Source organism: Carcharhinus amblyrhynchos, chromosome 9 (genome assembly GCF_965287045.1).
Source record: "Carcharhinus amblyrhynchos chromosome 9, sCarAmb.v2.hapA, whole genome shotgun sequence".
NCBI classification, from domain to species: Eukaryota; Metazoa; Chordata; class Chondrichthyes; order Carcharhiniformes; family Carcharhinidae; genus Carcharhinus; species Carcharhinus amblyrhynchos.
Genome location: NC_137332.1, coordinates 17,956,999 through 17,971,957, shown reverse-complemented (window position 1 = coordinate 17,971,957; position 14,959 = coordinate 17,956,999). Strand labels below are relative to the sequence as shown.

The 14,959-nt window shown below is 42.2% G+C and overlaps 1 protein-coding gene across 1 annotated transcript in view; it reads right to left on the bottom strand.

The window, feature by feature from the left end:
• Positions 1-14,959, bottom strand: part of abcd3a (ATP-binding cassette, sub-family D (ALD), member 3a) — a 72,962-nt gene that overhangs the window by 13,615 nt on the left and 44,388 nt on the right. The window contains exons 14-20 of the mRNA XM_080195262.1: positions 14,738-14,829; positions 11,584-11,647; positions 11,214-11,277; positions 10,670-10,747; positions 10,500-10,565; positions 10,162-10,251; positions 5,673-5,792 (exon numbers count right to left, since the gene is read on the bottom strand). Of these exons, the coding sequence (XP_080051388.1) occupies positions 5,673-5,792; positions 10,162-10,251; positions 10,500-10,565; positions 10,670-10,747; positions 11,214-11,277; positions 11,584-11,647; positions 14,738-14,829 (574 nt within the window). The remainder of the gene's footprint in view (positions 1-5,672; positions 5,793-10,161; positions 10,252-10,499; positions 10,566-10,669; positions 10,748-11,213; positions 11,278-11,583; positions 11,648-14,737; positions 14,830-14,959) is intronic.

Genomic DNA, 14,959 nt, shown 5'->3' with positions numbered 1-14,959 from the left:
TTATAAGACTTGCAGTAATTTTAGGACATAAACTCAAAAACAAAACAACAGAAAAGGGAGTTACATAAGGTAGAATAGGACCGTGTGTTTAAAATGTGTGCAAGTAGTGAATCAACTACAAACCTGGAGGAGTAGAGCTGATCACAAAGCACACCATGTTGTAATCTTAGTTTTTGTATTTCAGTGTGTTTGTGCAGTCCTAGTCATTTGTCTTTTGTGAAATATTTATTGCGGGCATTAAATACAATGCTTTACATTTCAGTTTAACTTCAAAGGAGCTGAGAAATTGTTAAAACTGTTAAAGTATAAGATTTCTTGAATTTACTTCTGATTTGAGTTTAATTACAGTTTGGAAGAAAGACGAATGAAGACAACTTTACCTATTTTGGAATGCATGTTGGAAGCTTCCATGTGTGTCTGTGTGTGTTTAATAGATTGGTTGCGAGGATATTTCCTTATTATTTGCTTTAATGTTCTTCCCCTAATTGTGATTTTACAACAGTGGGTTTGATACAGAGTTTAAATAAAAATTGGAAAATAAATTGAAGTTTAAGAAATGATGTAGACCTTGGAGGGAACCATGCGCTCTTTCCTTTGTCTTGAAGTAGAAATTGAGAAGTTAAGAGAATAAGTAACTTTGTGGAAAGAGTCGACTAAGCACCACGAACAACTGTTATTAATGAGTTGGAGGGATAATGCATGTAGAAGAGGGATTGATGAATGTGTGGATGGGAAATCAAAGGATTGGGAAACTTTGAAATTGGAGTGTGAATTTTGGGATAGGAAGCATCATGAGACAAAACGCCACAGTAAGGTTAAGAAAGCATTGGGTAATAGGCAGGTTGGGCTAGCCCATCAGATTAAACAACAGGAGGATCCTCCCAGTTGCCCTGGCACGCTGCTGTTTCCCTATTCAGTCAGAGGAACAGGAGGAGTTGACCCTTAGACCCTCCCTTTCCCTGTCAATTGGTTGTTATTAAATGTGTTGCGTGTACTAAGGGGGACACGCCTGTACAATTAGGGAATGCCCGTGCTGATTCAGCCACCAAGGCAGCAGCTGTCTTGGCCTCTGTGATAGCTCCCACTGGGGGTAATCAGGCTCTAAATCAGGTACCTGCCTTAGGGACGCAGGGCATGCCAGAGATAACTGAGGTTCAACATTTACAGATGGACGCCTCTGATTCTGAGCACACACTATGAAATTCAATAGGGTATTCGTACTCCTTGGCACGGGACCTCTGGCTTACTCCAGTTGATCAAGTTTGTATTCTGAATTCTTTATTACCGGTACTTATTGACTATTTGCATTCTTGTGCCCATCTTGGTAAGGAGGGAATGGGACAGCTACTTCTAAAGACTTGGTGGCACCCAGAGTTGAATACAGCAGCGCAAATGCGGCGGGATTGATGCCTCATTTGCATGAGAAGTAATAAGGGTAAAAGGTATTAAATGCCCTCCTGGAACTACTCCCTTGCCAGATGGCCCTTTTGCCTGTATACAGCTTGATTTTATTGAATTACCAAAAGTACATTGCTATAAATATTGTTTAGTAATAATCGATGTGTTTAATAAATGGATTGAAGCGTTCCCCACCAGGAATTGTACTGCACATACAGTGGTGAAATTATTGTTGACAGAAGTTATTCCTCGTTTTGGGGTACCCAAAATGGTGAGCTCAGATTATGGACACATTTTGTGGCCCGGATCAAAACTGAATTGTGCGTAGCACTCATAATTAAACAACTGCACTGCGCATATCACCCGCAGGCAGCAGGAATTGTGGAAAGGGCTAACGGGACTTTAAAAGAAAAACTATCTAAATTGACTGAAGAAACTGGATTAAATTGGCTAAAAGTATTGCCCTTGGCATTGTTTCACATGCGAGTGACTCCCCATTCGCAGACCGGACTGTCAGCTGCAGAGTTAGTCTATGGTTGGCCAATGAGGACTCCCTGGGGTGCCCATGAAAAACCCCTGGAGGGAGTAGACCTCCATGTGATGGGGGAACAGATGCAGAATTATTTGAAGCAATTAACACTTTCTCTGAAGTTTCTCCACTCCCAGGTAAAACAGGCACATCTCCCAGTGACAGCAGGGACAGCCATCTCTCGATATCCAGTGATTGAACCCGGAGATTACGTATTGGTGAAGAACTGGGATAGAAAGAAACTAGGACAACGCTGGAGCGGACCTTCTCAATGCTACTGACAACAACGACTTCCGTCAAGCTTGAAGGACGTTCAAGTTGGGTACACCTGTCTGATTGTAAGAAGACTATATCCAACCCAAACAAAAGATGAAGATCTTCATCATATTTTTCAGACTTTGTGGACTATTTGGACTTAATGGACACATGGTAGTAAAAAAATGAGCTATCTGGGGACTGCATGCTAATACTTATTTATATATGTCATATATGTATGCTGAAAAATTTAATATAAGCAAGTGTTGGGTTTGTACCCACATCCCTGTCCATTCGAGGGAAGGAATACCTCTCCAACCCCTCCCATTCCATATAGCAGAGACAGCGGAATGGATTCTACGCCAAAATCGAATGGGGATCGGGGGAAATATGATAAAATGGAAATCGTCTGGCTATGAAATGACTAGGTTTTCAACTTGGTACCAGCCTGCTTATAATCATGCCTTGCTTCCACCCTCCCTTATTATCCCCTCAAATGATGTGCGAGGTTCCCTATGTTTTAGTAAATCAGGGAAAGGAAAGTTGATGGAGCAAAGTAGATGCAACCAGACAGCTGGGTGGCAAGGACCAGTAGCAAATCTATCTAGCAAGGGTATGTTTGTTCTTGATTGGTCCAAAGTATGGAATATAACCTCCAATAGCTCGTGGGCACATACTTCCCCAACACCCTGGACGACATTGTAAAATCATCGGCCAGTCTGTAATGGAAAAACTGGCAACATAACAGCAGCAGAAGCCAGGACAACTGGACAGGCACTGGCCGAGGTCTCAGCTGAGCTGGTGGCTGTCCGGACCGTGGCATTACAAAATCAACTGGCTTTGGATTATCTTTTAGCCTCACAGGGAGGAACGTGCGCCACTGTAGATCAGGAATGCTGTACTTATATCCCAGATGCCTTTGAAAGTATCACCAACCTGGCCGACCATAATAAGAAACAGGCCACTCAAATTCAAAAGATTGGTCGTGACTTTCGTGATTATGACCCACCAGGTTGGTTGGGTCATGGATTATTTAATTGGATCTTTAAGGCCTGCATGCTACTGCTACTGGGGATAGGATTGCTTGGTTGCTTGTGTAAATGCATTTTTAATCGAGTCATGGATATACCTGTTTAGTTAGTTGTCATGATATGACAAAAAGAGGGAATGTGAAGTTGTACGAATGAAATAGTGGCATGATGGGAAAACTGGTCAAGTATTTGGTACAAAATAAGGAACACTGACTCCGCATAACCTAAGACATGAATAAGACCGAGAAGGTCAAGACCTGATAAGGCTGATTCCACATGACCTAGTGATGTATGAGTAAGACGAGATAAGGTCTGTCACTAGTGGTGTGCCGCAGGGCTCAGTACTGGGACCTCTTCTCTTTGTAGTGTATATAAATGATTTGGAAGAGGGAGTAGGTGGTGAAAAAAGTGTGCCTAAACTGGACCAGATACTGGGCAAGACGACAGCTCAGTGACTATCACTGATTGCTGTGCAGACACATGGATTTGGGCCGGTGTCTGTGGGAGTTTGCGCATTCTCCCCATGCTTGCGTGGGTTTTCTCCGGGTGCTCCAGTTTCCTCCCACAGCCCAAAGATGTGCTGTTAGGCTGACTGGCAGGAATAAATTGTCCCTAAATCAGATTCCCTCAATCTGGATGGCCATAAAACATTAGACAGGGGTCGTGGGTGGAGAGGGGGACTGGTGGTGTTGAGATGGCGGCGCGGGCTCGTTGGGCCAAAGGGCCTGTTTCCCAGGCTGGTTTTGTTCTTTGTTAAATGACAAAGTCATCAGCCTTCTTCAGTTCAATCAAAAGGATAAGATAAAAGTATGAATGATGAGACAAAGAGGTCTCGGAGGTCACCGGGTTATAACATAATTAATGATGCTGCTACTGTTTGTATTATTAATCGAATTCCTGAAGTCATGTAAACTGATAAGAAAAAGGTATAACTATTGAATTGATTCTTCATGTAGGCATGGACTTGAGAGCAGAATTAGCAAGTCGTAACGACAGCTCTCTGAACTCAAGTTTTTGCCAATACTACACGCAGTCTTTCGGAAATAAAGATAAGTTGTTTTGTTGGAACGAATTTTGTTGAGTCTCTCTACCACAGTCAAGAAGCAGGAAAAATTCCCACTTCAACAATAGGATGACCAAAACTGTACACAATATTCCAAATGTGGCCTTACCAATGTCTTCTACAACTTCAACAAGATGGCCCAACTCCTGTATTCAGACTATACATCTTACTGGGGGAAAGGAAACTCTTTAAAAGTGAATGAAATTCTGAATGGAACAGTGGGCAGCAGCTAAGGAACTCTACCACAAGCTGGCAGAATATGTTCTGTGTCTGCAATTCACCATGCAGTTCATAATCTCATCCTGGTCAACAAAGAAGGGAAAGTATTTTAAACAGACCACTCCCAAGCACTCCATATAAAGCAGCAAATGCAGAGGTATGCAAGAAGGAAGATGCCAAAGACAGCAAAATTATTTCTTTTAATGGTAGTAGGGAAAGGAAATGTTTAAGGAAGGGAATGAATGAACTAACTAACACGATTTTCCATTTTTGTTTTCCTAAGATTCCTTTAGCTATACGTTATCCACCATCTAAGGGCATATACAGCTGATGTTTATAAGCTATATTTATCAATGCTACTTTGGGCTGGCAGATGCTTTCAGAAGGAGGGGTAAAGAAATTGTCAAAATTGGGGTGAAAAAGAAAAACTCATGTAGCTAAGTTGGTAAACTAAATTATTCTAAATTATCCAAAGATTTTCTTCATCGACGAGTATTTTTCAGCAAATCTGTGGGACATATCAGCTACCATTTCAGAAGTTTTGTTCGTTAACAATAATTTTAATTATTTACTTAATAAAGTAATTGAATGAACAGTTATTCTACATAGGAAAACAGACTGTAGGGGAGAATATATTTCAGTTATATCTGGTTAAATATTTTCAGACCAAGAGAATGAATTAAAAAGGAAGCAAGAATAGAGCTCAATGTGCCAATGTTCAAACTATATTTTCAGAAATATTGAAAGATTTGTTAAAAAAAATCATCCGACACCACAACAGCAACAAATTATATTCCAGCACACTGCAGGATATGCTCTCCCTGTATTCTAGCCTTTTGGAGCTTGCTTTTCCTCCTTCAAATACTAGCCTTCTCCCTCACTCCGCTCCACCTAATGTGCTGACTGGAGGTGTTGCAAAATGCTTGCACAATTCAAATGGCTTGACATTTCATGAAGCATTTAATTGGGATTTTTAAAAAACATGTTTGCATTGTTTCAAGTTCACCCACCCTGTGTAAAAAAACTTATACTGCGAAAATAAAAGTTCTTTAGGATGAAAAACGATGCAGCATACACAATATTAAATGATAAAAGAATGTATTAAGTGCCGTAGAATATTAAATTGCAAATATGCAAAATTATATAGATGTAAAGCTTTAAAAATTGTAAGACATACAGCCATCCGTTGTTTCTCCCCTCCACTGAGTACATCCATCCAGTCCTGAACGCAATCCCAGCCTCCCTCACGCTCCAGAATGTGGCCAAGTTGGACATTGTCTAAATACTCCTTCAGTACCTGTTGACAAATGCCATTAACAAGTGGAATGAACAATTTATTAAAGATTTTTATGATCAACATGATGTGGTGGTATGTTGGATGTGGAACTTACCATTCAAGAAAAATACTGAATAATGCTTTTCTGTATATTTCATGAACCCAAAAGCATTTAACATAATTTGTTAGATATTGCATGGACAAATAAAAATCTTTTTCCATTATCACATTTTTCAAACAGGATAAGGGGCAATTAAGGAATGCATAGGCTGATTGAAATTTCAGCACAAGAGGATGCCAGCTATTTCATCATACTTGTACTGGTGATATTTTTGAAGCAGAACTACCTCTATTAATTCCAATACCTGCATCTTTGCAATATATAAACATGCATATTTATGATATCACAGTCAGTATCGCAAGGGTAACTTCAACACAGCTCGTTAGTCTTTGCGATGGACAAATGCTCACGTGCCAAAAAAGGTCACTGAGACTGCTAATAGAGTTTGATTCGATAATGGTCAGGAGAGGATGAGAATGTAATGGGCAGCATGATGACACAATGATTAGCACTGCTGTCTCACAGCGCCAGAGACCCAAGTTCAATTCCTGACTTGGGTCACTGTCTATGCGGAGTTGGCATGTTCTCCCCGAGTCTGCATGGGTTTCCTCTATTATCTATAAGCAAGGCTGACACTCATGGTAGTAGTGAGGAAATTCTACACTTGACACCCATCCTTCAGGTAGCAAGTAGGATTGGATGAAGTGTGTGGAGGATTTAGGGAGAGATGAATGACTGCAACGCCAGGAGACCTCAATTAACCCTGCATCCACCACTCTCAAGCAGTGCATTCCAGATCCTAACCACTCACTGCATGAAATTATTTTCATGTTTCCATTGCTTCTTTTGCCAATTACTTTAAATCTGTGCCCTCTCATTCTTGATTCTTTCACTAATGGGAACAGTTTTGTCTGGTCTACCCTATCTGGACCCCTCATGATTTTGAATGCCCCTATCAAATTCTTCCCAATTTCCTCTTCTCCAAAGATGAACAATCCCAACTTCTCCAACCTTTCTACATCCTTGGAACCATTCCTGTGGTTCTTTTCTGCACCCACCCTAAAGCCTTCACATCACTTTCCTCAATATCTTTCGATACATTTCAAAGCTGATAAAGAACCAGGTCTATAAATACAGACAGCTTATCCAATATCCTCCTCTTATCAATCAATGCCTGAACTACCTCTTTTTTCACTATAATCTGGGCAGCACCTTGTTGCTTGGTAAAAACAGGTACAAAGTACTTTAGGCATTTCTACTGCCTCCCATGTTTAAATCCTCCTTTCACCCTTCTACTATTCATATGCCTATTGAAGTAATTTGGATTCCCTTTTATGTTAGCTGGCAATCCCTTCTCTTCCTCTCTCTTTGCTTCTCCTATTTGCTATTTCAGTTCTCCTCTGACCCATCTACATTGGGCTTGATTCTTAATTGCATTATCCACCTGACATCTGTCATAAGCACATTTCCCTGTTTCATCTTAATCTATATCTCTTTCATCATCCAGGGAGCCCTGGGTATGTTTGCCCTATCTTTTCCCATTGTGGGAATATACATTGATATCTCTAATTTAAAGGTAGCCTTTCAATTCAGCTACAGTTTTGCCAGTAATGATCATGATAAAAGTTAGGGGGGGGGGGGGGTAATAGGAAAAGAAATAGGTAGTGAGAACATAAGAACGCATAAGAAATAGGAGCAGGAGTAGGCCATCTAGCCCCTCGAGCCTGCCCTGCCATTCAATAAGATCATGGCTGATCTGTCGTGGCTCAGTTCCACATTCCCGCCCTCTCCCCATAACCCTTAATCCCCTCTCTTATCAAAAACCTATCAACCCGCGTCTTAAAAATATTGAGTGAGGCAGCCTCCACCACTTCAGCGGGCAGAGAATTCCAGAGATTCACCACCCTTTGAGTGAAGAAGTTCCTCCTCAACTCCGTTCTAAACCGCACCCCCCCCTTTATCCTGAGGCTGTGCCCTCTAGTCCTACTGTCCTTTCTGAGCGGGAAGAGCCTCTCCACCTCTATCCTATCCATCCCATTCAACATCTTATACGTCTCAATGAGATCTCCCCTCATTCTTCTAAACTCTAACGAGTACAAGCCTAGTTTATTCAGTCTCTCCTCATAGCTCAACCCCCTCAACTCCGGAATCACCCTAGTAAACCTCCTCTGCACTCCCTCCAAGGCCAAAATATCCTTGCGCAAGTGCGGCGACCAAAACTGCACACAGTACTCCAGCTGCGGCCTCACCAGTTCCCCACACAGCTGCAGCAAGACCTCCCTACTTTTATATTCAATCCCCCTCGCTATGAAGGCCAGCATCCCATTCGCCTTCCTGACCACCTGCTGCACCTGCAAGCTGGGTTTTTGCGACACATGTACAAGGACCCTGAGGTCCCTCCGCACTGTCGCATGCTGCAGTTTTTCGCCACGTAAGTAATAGAATAGTCCTTCCTACCATTATTCCTACCAAAGTGGACAACCTCACATTTGCCAACATTAAATTCCATTTGCCGGTTCCTGGCCCATTCGCCCAGCTTATCTAGATCCTTCTGCAGACTCTCCACACCCTCCACACAATTTGCCGTTCCACCAATCTTGGTGTCATCAGCAAATTTCGACACCATACACTCGGTTCCCTCCTCCAGATCATCTATATAAATGGTGAATAGCTGAGGCCCCAGCACCGATCCCTGGGGCACTCCACTAGTCACCAACCGCCAATCCGAATAGCACCCATTGACCCCCACTCTCTGCCTCCTATTTGACAGCCAATCCTCTATCCACGCTAACACCCTACCCCAACTCCATGCCCCCTGACCTTCTGCAATAACCTCTTGTGAGGTACCTTGTCAAACGCCTTCTGAAAATCAAGAAAGACCACATCCACCGGCTCTCCTCTATCCACCGCCCTAGACACATCCTCATAGAACTCCAATAAGTTCGTCAGACACGACTTCCCCTTAACGAAACCGTGCTGCGTCTGCTCTACCAAACAACTCTCCTCAAGATGCCTCGCTATTTTCTCCTTGATCACGGATTCTAACATTTTTCCTACAACAGACGTTAAACTAACCGGCCTATAATTCCCTGCCTTTTGCCTGCCACCCTTCTTAAACAACGGCGTAACATTAGCCATTTTCCAATCTTCCGGCACTTCCCCGGAATCCAGCGACACTTGGAAAATAATCACCAAGGCATCCACTATCACCTCCGCCATTTCCTTCAGAACCCTTGGATGCATTCTATCCGGTCCTGGGGACTTGTCCACAATCAGTCCCTCCAGTCTGTCGAGCACCACCTCTCTAGTAACAATAATGTCATTCAGGCCCTCTACTCCTACCATCTTTCCATCGCTAACACCCGGCAAATTACTCACGTTCTCCTCCGTGAAGACTGAAACAAAAAAGTTATTCAGGGCCTCAGCCATTTCCCCATCCCCTACCACTAAGTCCCCCCTCTCATCCTCTAAGGGTCCAACGTTCACTCTAGCCAGCCTCTTCCTTTTTATGTATTTATAAAAACTCTTGCTATCCTTTTTTTTATATTAAGCACTAGCCCAGCTTCATAGTTTATCCTACCCTTCTTTATCAATTTCTTTGTCATTCTTTGTTGACATTTAAACCTCTCCCAATCCTCTTCTCGTCCACTACTCTTAGCTACTCTAAACGCATCCGCTTTTAATTTAACACTTTCCTTCACCTCCTTCGTTATCCACGGCTGATTACCTCTAGGAATATGAAAAGATAGGGTAGACATAATGGAAAAAAAAACTTAAAAAGCTTGAAGAGGAGATTGCTAGTGAACTGCTAAGGGTCACAAATTTGTACAACTTCCAAATAATATGCAGACCATACTCTACACTTCTTCCCAGCCATAAGGAAAGGAAAAAAAGAGAGAAAAGCAAACGAAGGAAAAGCTGAGTTGTGTGGAGAAAATAGATTGTATGAGGGAAGAGACAGAGGAAAACAACAACAAAAGTACCACATTTTCTGATTTACCCTGTGGGAAACTGACCAATGTTTCATACATATCTTTAGTGGAATGCAGCAAATAGACGTTGACCCTGGAATCTAATAAATTGTTTAGGAACAGGGAGGAGAGGCACAACAATAAGGAAAACTAAGACATGTATGATAATGATATGGTATAAAAATGAGAATCCTGATCTCAGTTTTACAGCTGATGCTACATCTTCAATAATTCCTTCCTCATTATCCAGCCCATTCTTAAGTTAATACTTGCCACATCAGGCTTGATGAACAAGCCAAAAGGGTCTCAAAGCATAAAGTGGACAGCTAATTTCATAGGGCAATAATATTTGTTATACCTGATCAGATATTCCTTTCCGCCTCTGATCTTCCAGTGTGTCTGGGTAGATTACCTGATCCCTCAGAGTTCCCAAGGTCATATATGGCCGCTGAAAGACAATAAATACATGTTGCTTTAATTTAAGAATCTAAAATAGATTTATTGGAATCTTTGGAAATCTTTATTTCAGGATTCAAAAGTTAATTTAAAAAAAGACGACTCTGATTTTCAATTTTATATTTTATTGCTGTGCACACGTATATTGCAGATAAGCATTTGATTGAGCTGGGTGAAATTAGTGTGCAAAAGCAAATGATCTATATAATCAAACAAATCAAAAAGATAAGCCAGTCCTACCTGTGGTACATAAAATAGTTTCCCTCTGTCTGGTTTTGTCAGCCGTCCTCCAAATAGGGGCCACAACTAACAATATAAAAAAACAACAGCTTAACTTAACATCTCAGTGCTACCTGGGAACGATATAATATTTGAACATTCAATGTAACTTTTAATGTAACTACACTTACCTCCCCTAAACAACGGAAAAGTGAGCTCTTCCCACATCCATTTGGACCACAGACTAGGACATTTGCTCCCGATTTCACCTGAAACAATAAGGCCAAATTTAAAGCAAATATTCTGCATCTAAAGCATTTTTCAAAATCCCTTCTCGAATAGTGCATCTTCAAGGAAAATTTAAACCAACCAAATGTTTTGCTTTTTTAACAATTAAAACCTTAATTGTTTACTTTATCCTTCAGACAAGGGGATCTCATCTCAAACAACTAAACAGTTGCATCCTCTGTATTAATTACTGTACCAATATCTGCCCAACAAACAGCATCTCTTTCACAGAGATCACAGTGCAAGCGAAAGATTAGATTGGTATTTCTCTCTCCACAGATATTGTCTGACTTGCTAATTATTTCCAGTATTTTTGAGTATTCCAGATTTCCAGCATCCGCAGTAGTTTAGCCTTTGTATTAGATTGGTCCCTGTTCAGCTGACAAAAACTTAAGCTGCAAAATATTAAAAGGTGTTGCAGTACAAGGAAATAGATATGTTCTTTACCTCAAAAGAAAGGTCTGGAATCAGAACATCTCCATTTGGTGTCACCAGTGGCACATGTTCAAATCTATGAGAGAGAAAAAATCTTATGCTTTTCAAGAGCCCAAGTAACAGGAACCTTTTTTAAAATGAATCCTTCTCTGCCTCACACTTTTATGTAAGCTTTAACAAAATCACAATCTAGATTTCAGTTAGCATTTTTCCTAATGAGTAAACAATCAAAGTTGCAAAATGATTTGCCAATAAGGTGCTTATAAAAGGGTTTTCCCCACATAATACTGAAACAACTGTTAACAGTAAACTAGAAAAAGCCAACAGTTGGTCAGACTTCGTGAATGCACTCTACAAGCTCAGTACACAGCATTACACTTACTTGATAACATGATCCATAATAATGATTTCCCCACTGCCAGGTATCAAAGGTAGTCCTTTAGAACCTTTAATAGGAAAATTAAAGATCATATATCAACTTTAAGTGACTACATCTTGCACATACATGTTAAAGAGAAATAATAAGTGGAAATAATTTTGGCACTTTGGGATTAGCCGAGTTCGTCAGATCTCCAATATGCCACAATATGATTCTGCAAGATTTGTTCTTTGCCCAAGACATTATCTGTACACATAGGGCCTGATTTCACCATCAAGCTGTGCCCATTCTTGGGCGCAAAAACTTGATGAAGTCGGGCGTGAAGCGAGAAGTGCGATCCGTGCCCACCTCCACATCAGTTCCCCCTTTACCAAGGCTCGAAAATGGCCACGATCGGGCATGCATACTCAGCCTTACCAGCACTTCCCCCTTTACCACCACGTTCTCACATCCCGAATCGGCGTGAAACAGACATACTCGACAAAAGTCCAATTCAGACACTCCGAATGGCTCACTGCTCAAGATCTGTGGGGGAGGTGGAGAAAGATGGCCCTGACGGCTCTCTGCTTTAGGTTGGTGTTTTTGTGGGGGGCTGTCACTCTGCCTATGATCAGTGAGAGGGAAGGAGAGGTCTGCTGCCACTCTGTTTGTGATCAATGAGGAGGAAGGGATAGAGGGGCCTGCGATCAGTCTGGGTGGCGGGGGGAAGGCAAGTAATATTGTGGGGGCGGAACAATGTCTGTGGAGGCCAGAGGGAGGCGGAGTCCAGCCTGGGAGCGATGTGGCATTCTGAAGTTGGCGGCGCCGATCGGAGCTGCAGGATTTCAGGCTCATTAAGCCCCACCCACAGGATTTTGCAACGTGATTCAGAATTGCTGATATTTTTTCAGCCAAAGTCCGTATGGGGGCACCTGAGAACAGTTCTAAAAGTCGGATCTGAAACACTTGCAATTTCAAGTCCACCCAGCACTTAGAGTCAAAATGGTAAAATAAGACCCTTAGAAAATAATTTTGGGGTGGTTATTCCACTGTGAAAGCGGATCCTCTCATTGCCAAATATGCACATTTTTACCTTTCAAAAAGGTAGCAGACAAAAGGCAGGGAATTATAGACCGGTTAGTTTAACGTCTGTAGTTGGAAAAATGCTTGAATCCGTCAAAGAAGAAATAGCAAGGCACCTGGAAAGGAATGGCTTGACAGAGCAGACGCAGCACGGATTCGTTAAGGGGAAGTCGTGTTTGACTAATTTATTGGATTTCTATGAGGATGTGACTAATGCGGTACCGGTGGATATGGTGTTTCTAGATTTTCAAAAAGCGTTTGATAAGGTGCCTCACAAAAGGTTGCTTCAGAAGGGCATGGAGTTGGGGGTAAGTTGTTAGTGTGGACAGATTGGTTGTCTAATAGGAGGCAAAGAGTTGGTATCAATGGATACTATTCTGATTGGCGGTTGGTGACTAGTGGAGTGCCGCAGGGATCGGTGCTGGGGCCTCAGCTATTTACCACTTATATAGATGATCTGGAGGAGGAGGCTGAGTGTAGGGTGACGAAATTTGCTGATGACACAAAGATAAGTGAAAAAACAAATTGCGTGGAGGGTGTGGAAAGTCTGCAGAGGGATCTGGGTAGGCTGAGCGAGTGGGCAAGGACCTGGCAGATGGAGTACAATGTTAGCAAGCGCGAGGTTATCCACTTTGGCAGAAATAATAGTAGGAGGGATTACTATTTAAAGGGCGAAAAGCTGCAGCATGCTACGGTGCAGCGGGACCTGGGGGTCCTTGTGCATGAGTCGCAAAAACCCAGTCTGCAGGTGCAGCAGGTGATCAAGAAGGCAAATGGTATGCTGGCCTTTATAGCGAGGGGGATAGAATATAAAATCCCTGGGTTGAAATGGTCGCTACGAGAGGACACAGATTTAAGGTGCGGGGAGGCAAGTACAGAAGTGATATTAGGGGTAAGTTTTTCACTCAGAGGGTGGTGAGTGAATGGAATCGGCTGCCGTCAGTGGTGGTGGAGGCGAACTTGCTGGAGTCTTTTAAAAGACTTCTGGATGAGTATTTGGGATTTAATGGGATTGGGGGTTATAGATAGGTCTATGGATTGGTCGGTGTTGATGTGATCGGCGCAACTCGTGGGCCGAAGGGCCTGTTTGTGCTGTAGTGTTCTATGTTTAAAAGCAGGAAGGTCTTGCTGCAACGGTACAGGGCACTGGTGAGGCCGCAGTTGGAGTGCTGTGTGCAGTTTTGGTCGCCGCACTTGTGCAAGGATATTTTGACCTTGGAGGGAGTGCAGAGGAGGTTCACTAGGCTGATACCGGAGATGAGGGGGTTGGACTATGAAGAGAGGCTAAATAGACTGGGTCTGTACTCGCTGGAGTTTAAAAGGATGAGGGGGGATCTTATAGAGACGCATAAGATAATGAAAGGGATGGATAGGGTAGAGGTAGAGAGATTCTTCCCACTTAGAAAGGACAGCAGGACTAGAGGGCACAGCCTCAAGATAAGTGGAGGGGGGGGAGCAGTTTAGATCGGAGTTGAGGAGGAGCTTTTTCACTCAAAGGGTGGTGAATCTCTGGAATTCTCTGCCCGTTGAAGTGGTGGAGGCTACCTCGCTAAATATATTTAAGTCACGGGTAGATACGTTTTTGACAGACAAGGGAATTAAGGGTTATGGGGAGAGAGCGGGAAAGTGGAACTGATCCACTTCAGATCAGCCACGATCTTATTAAATGGCGGGGCAGGCTCAAAGGGCTAGATGGCCTACTCCTGCTCCTATTTCTTGTGTTCTTATAGCGATCACTGGATAGCAACCCTGGCTGACTTTCTTTTACCAGCCCAAGAGGTCACCAAAAGAAGAAACATTAACTGTATTTTGCTCTCAACAGATGTGCCTAATCTGCACTGTACTTCCAGTATTTTCTGTTCTTATTTCAGATTTCCAACATCTGCCATATTTAGCTTTTGCAAGGTTCACTGTTATACAGGCTAATTTAACACAGGTCAGGATTCCACAACCAAAACATATCAAACTTCTATACAACTCAAAATATTAAATTAAGAACTAACTTGTAGGAAACCTTTTATGTCAAAGTTTATGTTGATATAAATCTGTCCTTTTCTACATAGTCCAAGACTGCCATGTTTATGGAAATACTCACCCTTATCCTGCTGGGAAACCATTGTGCGTTCATATTTTCCACCATTTAACTCTTTCAAAACTTGCATTAATTCAGTGATTCGAGCCGTGAAGCTAAATGGAAAAACAACAGATCTGAAAGGTTCAGTAGATTTCTACAGTGTGATTTAAAGGCTGTCATTTTAATAGAACTGATGCAAGAAAAATATTAATGTAGAATGAGCAATAGTGGATATTAAGTGTG